This window comes from Sesamum indicum, linkage group LG1 (genome assembly GCF_026168435.1).
Source record: "Sesamum indicum cultivar Baizhima isolate 11 linkage group LG1, ASM2616843v1, whole genome shotgun sequence".
Classification (NCBI taxonomy): Eukaryota; Viridiplantae; Streptophyta; class Magnoliopsida; order Lamiales; family Pedaliaceae; genus Sesamum; species Sesamum indicum.
Genome location: NC_142657.1, coordinates 8,136,614 through 8,149,982, shown reverse-complemented (window position 1 = coordinate 8,149,982; position 13,369 = coordinate 8,136,614). Strand labels below are relative to the sequence as shown.

The 13,369-nt window shown below is 35.1% G+C and overlaps 1 protein-coding gene across 10 annotated transcripts; it reads left to right on the top strand.

The window, feature by feature from the left end:
* The first annotated feature begins 258 nt into the window (after window positions 1-258).
* LOC148789430 (histone acetyltransferase HAC1-like) lies at window positions 259-11,827 on the top strand. 10 transcript variants are annotated; one of them, XM_088885617.1, is made up of 10 exons: window positions 259-655; window positions 762-855; window positions 1,281-1,675; window positions 3,348-3,489; window positions 4,545-4,674; window positions 4,767-4,828; window positions 8,323-8,867; window positions 9,425-9,666; window positions 9,745-10,025; window positions 10,803-11,827. In XM_088885617.1, the coding sequence occupies exons 8-10, from the start codon at window positions 9,663-9,665 to the stop codon at window positions 10,941-10,943; spliced, it is 426 nt and encodes a 141-aa protein (XP_088741743.1). In that variant the 5' UTR covers window positions 259-655; window positions 762-855; window positions 1,281-1,675; window positions 3,348-3,489; window positions 4,545-4,674; window positions 4,767-4,828; window positions 8,323-8,867; window positions 9,425-9,662; the 3' UTR covers window positions 10,944-11,827. The 10 variants fall into 10 exon arrangements, 8 of the variants coding, with proteins under 8 accessions (XP_088741743.1, XP_088741725.1, XP_088741698.1 ...); XM_088885599.1 differs by having other exon boundaries at window positions 5,087-8,867; XM_088885572.1 differs by having other exon boundaries at window positions 4,767-5,231.
* Window positions 11,828-13,369: the final 1,542 nt, after the last annotated feature.

The window sequence follows — 13,369 nt, the reverse complement described above, 5'->3', positions numbered from 1 at the left end:
AAATATGTGATAGATACAACATGAGAGTCTCCTATTTAATGAAGAAAAAGAGAGTTTTTAATTAATGTTTAGAATATGATAATTATACTCTGAGACTCATTCCTTAATTTTCCACAACTCTCCAATGCACAATAAATCATTTTTACCTGCTTTCTTGATTGTATTTAGCAGAAATAAAATAATATATTTTAATTGGTCACTCTACGAAAATGTATATATCATAGATTTACAGAGATGAAATCAAACAAGGTGTAAAGATTGAATAAAGAGAGGAGATAGAAAGTTTCTTGATATCCTCCCGTCTTTACTCTCATTTGTAAAAACCTTTCCCACCATCAAACCCTTTCAACTTCATTTCCCCTTTCCTCCCTCTCTTTATTTCTCAACCCCGAAAGATAGAAGGAATGCAGAGGCAAAAGAAGGGTTCCACTACAAAAAACCCTTAAAAACAAAGAGGAAAGATCAATAGAGGGGTTAGGGTTTAGTACCACTGGCGGAGGGTGATGTGAAAAAGGAGAACGTTAAGTGGTTTCATTTGGGTTTATTACTCTGGTTGATGGAAGCGAAGATGTGTTCGTTCACCAATCAGCACACCCAAGAGAAGCAGCAATGGAGGTGGGTGCAACACAAAATTCCAAGAAAGAAAACCCTACTGGTAAAAACCCTAAAAAATACTCTTCTTTCCCACCATTTTACACGAGCCCACCGTCAATCCATACTCACATGTTTCCACCTTTCGATTTTTTATTTCTTTTATTCAGGGTTTGCAAAGCCAGAGCAGTAGAGAAGAAAGTGCAAGAAAAAAGGAAAAGAAATTAAGTTGGCGACGTCTCTCTTCTCTCTGTTTGTATCTATGTAAGTATCGTTCTTAGCTCTTAATTTTTTTTATATTTCTTGTAATTGTTTAAATTTTATGGTGTCACTTAGCTTGAAACTTTTGGTGGATGTGAACATTTGTGAATCTGGGATTGCATGTGATTAATTTGTGGGTTTTTTTGGTTGAATCTTGATTATTTTTGGCACGAGGAATGAAACTTTTGATAAAAAAGAAAAGGAGGAAACTGATATCTGTTATGGTTTGTGTCTTAAAGTTAGTCCAACAAATAAATGACCTTTGTTTACTCATTAATTGAGAACCAGGCCCACCCACCTTATCAATGCTTCTTTTGTTTGCAACTCTTCTTTTACTATATTAGTCATGGCAAATTTTGGCTGTCAAAATTTTCTTGGTCCACATCTTTATTTAAATAATTGATCAATTTTCTGGAATCTGTGTCCAGATATGGAAGGCTAAGGAGTATCTGAATATTATTTATAGCAGCAGAAATGTCAGGCTAGAAGCTGACATCATTGATGCTATTACTATTAGCTTCCAAATCTTGGAGTCAACCTTCTCCCTATGGTATTTAGGCAAATAAAAGATCCTATGGAAATCATTAAGTTGGCAATTACAAATCAAACTGGAGCTCATCTAAAAGTTGAAGAACTTATTTGATCAATTATTTGGGATGAATGATCAAGAATTTGAATCCGATGGCCAGCAGCCTAACTAATCATCACTGAGTCTACCTATACTGTTTGTTGCATAGTTATGGCATTAAGTGCAAGAATCTTGCCCAAAGGAGGGAGCTGCTGCTAACTGAGTTTCAAGAGAAGCACAAAACACTGAGTTCAGGTGATTTTTCTTGTTATTATAAAGCCTTGCAGCTTTTATATATCTTCAATAGAAGTTACTGTTTCCAAATGTGGTTTGCTAGGAATTTTTATTGTTCATTGACATGCTTTTCTTTTGAAACTTGCTGCCTTATGTTGTTTCAAACCCAGATAAATGAACTAAAGGACCTAAAGCCCAACCAACAATCTGGAAATGAGTTGAAAGTCAAACTTAGAACAACAGAAGCATGTAGCAGATAAATCAGGGGTACTGGAGAACTTAATTCCTGTGTCTATGATCAACCACACCAAAACCCTTGTATTGTATTTGCCCTCCAAAATAATGCAACTTGCATTTATTTTATGTGAAAGAATTTGAGCAGTTTTAGTCTGAATAAGTTTTATCTTCAGTTTTTATCTAATTCTAGAAAAAAAATGTGAAGCTTTGTAATCAAAAGTTGTATCAATGGAGAAGCTATTAATTTGTGATTCTATTAGAGAATTGAAGTATAAGAGTAAACTGAGTTGAACTTTATTAGATTTCCTAGTTGGACCTCTTATTATTAGTATTCTTGTCGTTTCTGTTGTTATTTATTATCATGGGGTGGGTGAAGGTTTGTAGAAGATTGGGTAACCAAAACAAAAAATAGATAACTGGAGATTTGTTCCTTAAAATGCCTCGTTAAATATCTTGTGTTTAATAAAGAAAATCTACTTTATGTAGTAGTACAAATGGTTTCTATCTTCCAGGTAATACTATTATTTCGTTCAGAAAATTGAAGGTGTTGTAGTGTGGCTATTTGGGATGTATGATCAAGAATTTGAATCCGAATGCCAGCAGCCTAACTAATCATCACTAAGTCTACCTATGTTACCTAGACTTACTTAAGTATTTGAGTCCAGAGGTCAAAGCAGTGACTGGAGAAGCTCTGCAATCATTTGTGTACCATGAAATTTTGGCAAGTTTTCTAGATTCATTGCTCTTTTGCTACATTGTAGTTGCAATTTCTGGTGCGCTAGTACCCATAATATTCTTATATTTAAAGATTGGATACTCAGAAATCTGCAAAAAGCATGGTTTCACAAGCTGTTATATGTTGGCTTGCCCTTCATTGTAAGGGGAAGGTTACATTTTGTATTGCCACCCACAAATTCAGAAGACACCAAAATCATATATACTTGGGGAGTGATAAGTTTGGTGGTTGTTTGATTATGAGACTGTAGATTGCGAGTTGTGAGGTAATACTACTTTACTTGAATTATTGTCTTAGTTTCAATTACTTGTCCATGCTAAGAAAATCTGCAAGGGAAAATATTGAAATTGACTCACAAAAAAGATGAGGGAAAGAGCTCTGAAGGCATCTGGCCAAACTGATCTTTCTAACAATGCATCAAAGCATCTGCTGTTGATGCACAAAGTAATTTCCCTGTCAAATTTGCGAATTTTGCTTGTCCTTTTTAGTTCTGTAAGCAAGGATTCATTTTACTTTAGCATCTATCAATTTTGATATTGTTGTCATTGTCCTGCTATATCACAATTTTAATTTCATTACCTATGTAGCATTTTCAGTTTATTATGTCGTGCCCTACGCCTTTATTTCATTCTTTGTGCGACTCTTTTCCTCACACACATGAAGTAGAATTGTGGCTGCTGCTCCTGTTTCCTAGTTCTCAAACTTACTGTGTTTATGTAGCTGGGTGGAACAATATCTCCTATTGAAGGAAGGCTTCATCATATTGCACATACAACATGCATGGACTGCTGCTGCTGCATTCTGATGGTTGCTCGAAATCGTTGGGTTTGCGAACAATGCAAAACTTTTTAGCTATGGACAAGTAAGGTTTCTCCTGACTTTTGGTGTTCATAGTAAATCCTCTCCATGTTTATTTGATTTTCCTAACTACTATTCTATTTTTAGTTTTGGTGAATTAGTGGTGCTATCGAGCTCTCATGCTATTAGTAGACGTTCTGGATAGCCAAAAGAAGAAAGAAAATATGAGAAGGAATGTTGGGTTTTTGCTGTGTTAACCCCCGTTTCTTCTTTCTTAACCAACCTTCTCCCCTTCATGGTTGAAGACAGGGGCCCTTGAGGATATAGAATTGCTTATTGAGTATAATAAACAACAATTGACTGGAGGATGTGACAGAAGCGGAATAAGTTGGTCGAAATATGCCATGTGATATAATTTCATGTATCCGTGAGATTTTTTATTTTCTCGCCTTGCTTGTGTACCATTGTAAGCTGCTCATAATTGATGTTTCTGCGAGCTAGCTAATATGAGAAAGGGAAATTAGGGGAGAGAATTGAAGGTGCAGAGCTTGAATAATTGAAGCGGTTGCTTGTTAAACGTTTAGTACTTAGCTGCAGCACGATTAACATTTTGCTCTAATGGGTCGGTGTTTATACATGTGGAACAATAAGACTTTAATCAATTATGAATTCTGATGTTAGCTTAGTTTATTGATACTTTGTTCCTCTTAAACGCAAAATTCTACTGCATTGGTTCTTCTTTATGCTTTATATAGATTTTCCTTATCTTCTAGTATAATTATGGCTCTTAAGAATGAAGAGGGAAGTTATAAACAGTGCCTTCAACAGTTTCTGTTTCCATATGATTTGATGTTAAGTATGATTTGTGTGCAGCGGCTGGCCATAATTGTTATATTTCAGCACTTTCTGCCATCTTGTTATTTTTTACACTTTTCTTTGTTGCAGTTGATACTACTATTTAAAGATAATTTGTGTCTTGAAAATTACGTTTATGAAACTCTTCCAAGTTAGCTAATCAAAAGTTGATGGATATAGTGGTGTTCCATTCCATTCTGTAGAGCATGGAATGAAAAATATGGCTGTGACTTATGATGCTAACTTTCATGTGATCATTTGCAGGGCTGCTAAGAAAGAAACATGGTCCTTTTGATGTACCAATATACGCGGATCAGATTCGATCTGTGTGCCAAAGCATGTGTGCTGGGTCAAAAGCTCGAATATGAAGTTTTTAGAGCACGGCCTCTCTTTGGTAGATTACTTTGCTGGATAAACTATGTTTCATTATCACAAATATAAAGAGATATTATTTGAAGCTGAAGTTGAAACTCGATTATCATGTAGGAATGTGGTGCTTCAAAATGAAGCTGCTAATGCTGATGAAGATCTTGAGCATTTTGAAGATTGTGAGTTTATTCCAACTGCATACAGCGGGATTTTGAGAAGCATGGGTGCTTGAGTTTTACATTTAAAATCCAAAAAAGGCATTGCAAAATTTTAGCATTACTTTGGTGAACACTATATAAGAATTGTATTGAGATAAGCAACCGGTACCTTTATGCAGATATGTTCGAAGTTTTATTTTAGTGTTAGTGGGTTACTCATCGTTTCATATGTATATTTATTACTATGCTTCCTCAAATTCATGAGCAATGGCAATGCAGATAAGGTAGGCTGGTGGAGCTCATGGCACTTGCCTCACATGTGCACCCCTTGATAGTTGCAGCCATATGGCAATAATTTTCATGATTATTGTTTGTGAGGTGCATGAAATGTGCTGCATTTTTATCTTTGGTTTGCGATTAGCAGGTATGTTTCGCAATTCTTATACGTAGATAAGATTTGCTATGCTTGAATTTATCTTTTCTTTAGTTTCTTTAGCTCATTGTCTCTCATTAATACATTTTGACATTTGAATTAGATCATAAAGAGGCACAATCTCTGTAGAACGTAGTTATGAAAGACTTGTTTCAAAAAAATAAAGGAAGATTTGACTATGAACTTCCAAAACTTTGATTTATTGTTGCTTGTGCTCTCTTTGGATTATGACATATTACTCGTATTGGATTAGAGTGACTTGACAAAGAATCTTTCTTTTAATAAAGTACAAGAGATTGGAGCCCAATGTTCATTGTGACAAGTGACAAATGAATTAGATTAGTCGGGGAATTAATGTATTGGAATGTGTGATGTGTGGGGACTAAAAAGTTTTATTTGGGGGTTGCAATTTTTATTGAACACTGAAACTTGTGAAGGATGTTAGTGTCTTGAGAAAAATATGCGAATTATCCTATGGTAGCACTTGAATTTTTTTATTGTTGTCTTGTGATATCCCTTAGATTAATAGGAATTTTTGGTATAAGTCGAGATAAGTAGGAGAAACTAGCACTAGTGGCATATAAAAACAAAGTTGTGTGAAGTGTGTTCCATTGACCGCATCAAATGAACAATGTTCAAGAATCAACACAAAAGCCTTTATGTGAGCTTTTGGGCCAAAGCACTTTCATTTAAATAGTGCTCCAATATTTCTTTGGATTGAGGGCATCAAACTTAGTGTGTTCATTCTAGAACTTGCTTGTGTAATACATTTTGAGTTCACATTCTTGTAAGATTGGTGCATGAAAGTGATAAGGGCACTTAGGAATACCCCATTACCTCAAAAGAGCCTACCTTGAATTCACCCATAGAAAAACTCATTTGAGCCTTGACTTTTCTTTTGCTGGTTAAACCACGTTATAAGCTGATTCACCCCCTTTCTTGATTATCTCCTGAAGTAATTTTTGAACCCATTCAAGGGAATGGTGTTGGCTTGGTTGCTTGTAAATCGACGTGAAAATGAGTGAATGAAATGAAGTTGCATATGAGGGATGCACTCCTAGCCCCAAGGAAAAGAAAAAGAGAAATGGAATGAGGAAATGAAGAAACGAATGATGAAACAGAAAGAAAAAAGAGAAGAAGAAAAAAAAGAAAAAGAAGAAGAAAAGAAGAAAAGAAGAAAAAAAGAAACGAAAGAAGAATAGATTGAGAAAAAAAAAAGGAGAAATAGAAACAGAAACGAAAAAATTCGAAATGTTTGATTGTTCAAGTCTCTTCTAATCGAGTTGAAGGGCAATGAGGTTGGAAGGATAAGCAACTAGGTCGGCATCACTCCTTTTAATTCATAAGCCACAATTCGGCCTATCTTTTGCCACACCTTGTCCTAAACCCCATTACAACCCATGAAAAGACCCTTTGATTCATGTAATAATTTTCATTCTGTTGGTGGAGGAGATTTGATTCACAAGCAAGCCTATGGTAATGGCATTCTATGTATTGATTTGAGTGGAACCCAAATTCCTAAACACTTTATGAGTGGAGTGATACAGTGATACCCTTGTGAGAGTGTTGAGACTTGTTTCATTTTATTTTGATGAAATCAATGGGATACTTGTGTGTTGAATGTTGTATGTGGGCTCAAGTGCTTGTCTCAATACTACTCGCTCTTCTTATACTATTAAGTCTTATTAGTATAGGGGTTATACTTGAGTGACATGAAAGGAAATTTGAGAATTGCTACTTGGATAATTCGTGTATTTGGATTGAGACATGCTTGAGGACAGTCATGGTTTCGGTCTGGGGGAATCTGATAAGATATATCTTAAAGCTCCTGTGCGTTCTTATTTCAAGTGATTGGAAAAGATTTTATTGCATACTTTCGTGATGTTAAGTTACCCCAATTTCCTAGAGGATGGGAGTGGGAGTGGGAGTGTAAGGTAGGTGATAGTTTTTTACACATCACAGTTGAAAGTTATAGAAGTGAGATTTAACTCTTGTGTTATTGTGGTGAATGGATTTCTGTGTGAAGTTCAGAGCTAGTATGTCTTGTAATTAATTTTGTGTGTCTTTCTATTAAAAAAATTATTTAATTATAGTCTATGGTTTTAGTTTAAAATATGCTAACTAATATTTTTAATATAATTAGTCAAGATATTAATTTCATATACTTTTACATGCTTATAATATGTGAGTTATTTTACTTATTTCATATTAAAGAATCAGTGAGATGAAAATGAAGTATAAATGTATGAGGATAGAAATCGAATGTGCAGTCTTGATCTTGAGTTCAAAACGGCATGCTATAATCTTCTATGGCTCCTTATGCATAGCTGGTAAGTTCTGAAACAAAGAGAGCTTCTGAACATGAGCAGGGATTATTTTCATGTGTAACTTGTGGGGTTTTGTGTTTTGCTTGTGTTGCTATTGAAGCAACTGCTCATTATCTATTGTTAGCCAATTTCAGTACATTTAATTATTGGGGCACTGGTAATGGTGGGTAGCACGAGACATGCGAAATTTCGCAACACAAACCTTGGTTCATGTATTTTCTCCTTGTTTTATTCAAAAAATGCTCTATTGAAAATTTAACATTTTATAGGCATTCCGTTTCTCGTAACATATTGGCTCCTCTTCGTAATTAATTCAAAGTTTATTTCGCTGGAAATTTGCTTTGGCAAATGCAGTAGTGCTAAATCAATAGTGTAAGGGTCGGGTTTATCTCATGTAACGAGCATCAACTACTCTTCTACTTGTCATATTCTATATTCTGAAAATGATGTGTTGGGTATGCAACCACCCATGAGACTTCAGAGCTCCAAAGTTTGTGGTGTGAGTCATTAAATGACTCTTGTTTTGCATACAATATGGAAATAGCTAGAAATGGAAAGGGAAAGAAAGTCTAATTATACATTCTCTTTGTAGAATATTAGTATTAGGTACACCTAGTTCGCTGATCGCGATTTTATAGTGCAACATTCAATTTTGGATGTAGTGCATGAGCTTCTAGTGTTCTTTTTTTTAAATCCATTTATATTGAAAATATGGCTATGACTTGTGATATTAACTTTCATGCCATCACTTGCAGGGCTGGTAAGAAAGAAACCTCTGATGTGCTAATATACACGGATCAGATTCCTTCTATGTGCCAAAGCATGTGTGCGGGGTCAAGACCTCAAATATGATTCTTCATCTGATTCAAGCACCGCCAAAGAAAGTGAGAGGTATGATGCAGTTGCTGCTGACCAAGCCCATGTTCCACTTTCTCTGACTGCTCAAACCGTAGCATCCCCTGTGATCCATGTGATCGTGGCAGCAGTGATTAGACAAAATGGAAGTTTCTGGAAGTGTTGGACTGTTACAAAATGATTGAAATGAAACGGCTGACTTGGAAGATGCTTAGATCCATATGCCAGAAGGTGATCCTACTGCCAAAATACTTACTGGATTTTGTGTATAGGACGTCATTAAAGCTGAGAAGGAAATGGAACAGTCTAAGAGGGAAAATCCACCATTACCTTCCGAAAATGCATCTAAGTCTAGCAAGGCGAAAATGAGGGGAGTATCATTGAAATGTCAGAAGTCCGGCACCATATTACAGCATATTACAGGTCTTAGCACTGGGTAGGCCAGGTCAGTATTATGTGTTGTCTGTTTTTTGGGGCTGATGGCTGGATTTTCGTTATGATTGATTAAGACATTCATTCATGTAGTTCATGGCCATACAAGGCCCTTAATGTTAGTGTTTGCATCTGAAAGCATGTTTATCAAAGACTTTTATCATTATCATAAACTCTAAATCTAATAAGCAGCCAACCATGAAAGAAAAATTTCGATATCGAATCATTTTGTTTGCAAAAAGTTAAAGAATTTATGAATTGTCATAATAAATATAGTAATATTTCATTTTCTGGCTTTTAGATGATTGAGTTGATTGATGGAGAAGAGAGCAAGTATTTTTATTTTTATCTTTTTATTTCGTGAAAGTTGTTGGAGCATTTTATGTTATGATTTATCTATGTCTTTCTTCTCTTGCTTAAGCTCCTTTCAGGATCTTTTTTGGTTGTTCCTTGTATTTTAAGCTTTTTACTCTTTTGGTTTGGGAGATGAGATAGGTCAGTCGTGGTTGTAATCTTGCTAATTATGCCTTCACCTCATGAAGCTTGATATACAAAAAAGTCTCTTCTTAGGTATGCTTCAATGTTTTGAGAGCGAAGCAAAAGCAGGAAAAAGAATCAAGCAGTGGAACATACGATGTGTGGAAACTCTTGCCATTATGTGCAGTGGAGAAGCTTACCTTTGAACTGGCCCCTATACATTATACACCTAGTGGTGCTTGCGTCATTACATTTGCATAATTGTAGCTGATGGAAGTGCTCTTACAAAGGCAAGGATTGGGAAAAAGAAAAATGACGACGAAACTGAAGAATGGGTATGCCACTTTAACGTATAAAGATGTTGTTTTGCTTACGACAAATAGTCCTAAATGCTGAATATTTATTTTGTGCAGTGGCTCCCAATGTGACAAGTGTGAAGCGTGGCATCATCAAATTTGTGCATTTATTCTATGGTAGAAGAAACAATGGTGGACAAGCTAACTACACTTGTCCAAGTTGTTTTATAGAAGAAGTTGAGAGAGGTGACCATGTGCCATTACCGCAGAGTGCTGTTCTAGGAGCCAAGGATTTGCCTAGAACAATTTTGAGTGATCACATGGGGCAGCGATTATTTGCAAAGCTGAAGCAAGAAAGACAGGACACAACAAGGCTTCAAAGCAAAAGTTATGGTGAGGTGATCCTTTTACTTATATGCATTTGTGATGTATTTATTCCAGGCGCATTTGCATACCGAATTGGATAAGATATTTTGGGATTTATTTTTTCCACTATAACTAAATATTTCTAACTAATGCCGTGTTTATTTAGTAGTCTTATTCTTAGTATTGTAGTTTATGTTATTGTTAATATTATGATGTGAACTTTTGGTAGGTGCCTGGAGCATAAGCAATTGTACTAAGAGTGGTGTCATCAGTGGACAAGAAGTTGGAAGTTAGACCAGGGTTTCTTGAAATTTTCCCAGAGGGAGATTATCCTACAGAATACCCCTATAAATCTAAGGTCCGTGTTTTGTGTACATCCATTGGAAGAGCACCAAACTTAGAAGTCTAGTACCGGATTTAGTTTATTTTACGTGAGAGAATTTAGTAGAGTCTTGTCGGAATAAGTTACCTTCAGTGGGTTTTCTAATTCTAGAAAACAAATGTGAAGCTTCATATCAAAAGTTGTATCAATGGAAGCTATTACTTTATGATTCTGATAGAGAATTGAAGTCTAGAGTAAAACGAGTTGAACTTTATAAGGTTTCCCAGTTGGACCTCTTATTATTAGTATTCTTGTGTTTCTGTTGTTATTTATTATCATGGGGTGGGGTGAAGGTTGCACAAGATTGGTTAACCTTACCAAAAAGTAGATAACTGGAGATTTGTTCATTAAAATGCCTCCTTAGATACTTGTGTTTATCAACTGAAATCTACTTTATGTAATAGTACAAATGGTTTCTGTCTTCCAGGTAATACTATTTATTAAACCATTTCTTCAGAAAATTGAAGGTGTTGAAGTGTGGCTAGTTGGGATGTACGTTCAAGAATTTGGATCCAAATGTCAGCAGCCTAAGCATCACCGAGTCTACCTATCTTACCTGGACTCTTAAGTATTTCAGGCCTGAGGCCAAAGCAATGACTGGAGAGGTTTGCAAACATTTTTGTACCACGAAACTTTGGCAAGTATTCTGGACCCATTGTTCTTTTGCTACATTGGAGTTTCAATACCTGGTCTGTTAGTACCATCACTTATATTTTCAGATTGGATACTTAGAATACTGCAAAAAGCGTGGTTTCACAAGCTTTTATATATGGGCTTTCCCTCCGATGAAAGGGGAAGATTACATTTTGTATTGCCACCCAGAAATTCAGAATACAGCAAACTCGCATAAACTAAGGGAGTAGTAAGTTTGATGGTTGTTTGATCATGAGAATGTAGATTGCGAGTGGTGAGGTAATTTGTCCCACTATTTTACTTGAATTATTGCCTTTGTTTCAGTTACTTGTCCCTGCTAAGAAAAGCTACAAGGGAAAATATTGCAGTTGATCTTACTAACCTCTATGACTATTTTTGTGTCCACCAGTGAATGTAAAGCAGAGGTAACCGCAACTCGATTGCCATAGTTTGATGGAGATTATTGGCCTGGTGTTGCAGAGGACATGATCTATCAACTACATGTGTATTTCATTTTTCTAAATACTATTCTATTTTTAATTTTTGGTGATTTAGTGGTGCTATCGAGCTTTCTTGTTATTGGTAGACGCTTTGGATAGCCAAAAGAAAGAAAGGAAAGAAGAGAAGGGATGTTGCGGTTTTGGTGCTTAATCTTTGTTTCTTCATTCTTAACCAACCTTCTCTCTCTTCATGGTTGGAGACAGGGGCACCTGAGGAAGTAGTACTGCTTATTAAGTGTAATAAACAACAATTGACTAGAGGATCCGAGAGAAGGGGAATAAGTTGATTGACATATGCCATGTGATATAATTTCATGTATCCTTGAGGAAATCTTTTTTCTTGCAATTGCTTGTGCACCATTATAAGCTGCTAATAATTAATGTTTCTGCCAGCTAGTTGGTTCTTCAATCCGAGAAAGGGAAATTAGGGGAGGGAATTGAGTATGAGCTTCTGATTTGCTGTCCATCAAAAATTGATGTTAGTAAATCTAACACGAAACTTTACGATGAAGTTGATGAGAGCAAAATTGATCTACTCAGAGTTGGTTCTAGTATTAAAATGGAGGTAACCCTTTTATTTATTTATTTATTTATTTTTGATAGCTCCTTTATGCATTTTTTTATAAGGGTGAAAATGTTTTTCTTCTCTCTACACAAATCTCTTGTTTGCAGTTTCTAATTTGTTATGTTGCTTTCTGAGTGGTAATTGGAATGCCGTTTGAAGAAAGTGACTTGCCTTGTTTCTCATAATTGGAATGACATCACGAAAAAACTGCCTAGCCTTCTGTAACTCATTCTGATAGATACCTTATTAATTAAAATTTACGGTTATTGTGCTATACACTATGCTCTTGTGGCGACAGCCTTGTGGCCATGTAATAAGACTTGACTGGAAATGAAAACAACTGCTGAAATGAGGAGTAATCCAGCGCCACATAAATTCACTTTACACGGTGAGAACATTCTACTATAGCTCTTTCTCATTTGTACTCCAACCTTGAAAAGAAACAGGATTAATAAACAAAGTTTTCATTGTTTGTGTTCTTTTCTAACCATTCATTTTGTTTTGCTTCCAACCTATTGAAAAGAAGCCTACGAAGTTCAATTCATTGGTTTCTTGTTCTAGATTATTATTTTAGCTTCTGATTAATAATCTAAATTTATGAGATGCGCTTCTAAATTTAGCTTTATTATTTTACCCGTTTGTGGTTCATGCACAACTTTATAGTCAAACAACATCATGGAATTGGTAAGGACTGTCTTCCACCACTTAAATCAAGAATGCTTCTGAGCATTGTTTCCGTACACTTTATCTTGGAAAATGCTTCTCATAATCGTTATCTAATTTTTAATATATCAAAATGGCTCTTCTCTTCTTTGTGCAGGAATATGATTGATTGTTGTGAATGAATTGGTAAGGATTGTTTTGTTCTGATGGGTTTGCAGGTTTAATTATACATCATTGCATTTCCTTTGTTTCTATTCTTTTTTTTTTTTTTATGAATAGTTTGAAATTATTAGTCATTTTCTTTTAAAAAAAAAAAAAAAGAGTATAAATTAAGCAAACCCTTATTACCCTTGTACACTTAGTTAGATAACAAGTCTTTGTATGTTAAGGTCATGTCTTTGATTTTTTTTAAAACTTTTTATGTGAAATGATTTTAACTGATCATTTATTGATTATTGATGATAAAAAATTAATTTAACTAGACATATTCATAGTATTAGTATTAATTTGTGTTGTTATACTATCAATTTTTTTAATTCCATGGTTTCTTGTCGGTTCTTGATATGATTCATAGTATTATGTGTCCTGAAATTCAAAAAGTGCGCTATGGACTTTTGTCTTTTCGTGTTGTTT

Coding starts and splice junctions, on each gene's coding strand:
- LOC148789430 (XM_088885557.1), top strand. Junction 10,026..10,802: donor AAAGCAAAAGTTATGGTGAG/GTGATCCTTTTA, acceptor TCTGTCTTCCAG/GTAATACTATTTATTAAACC.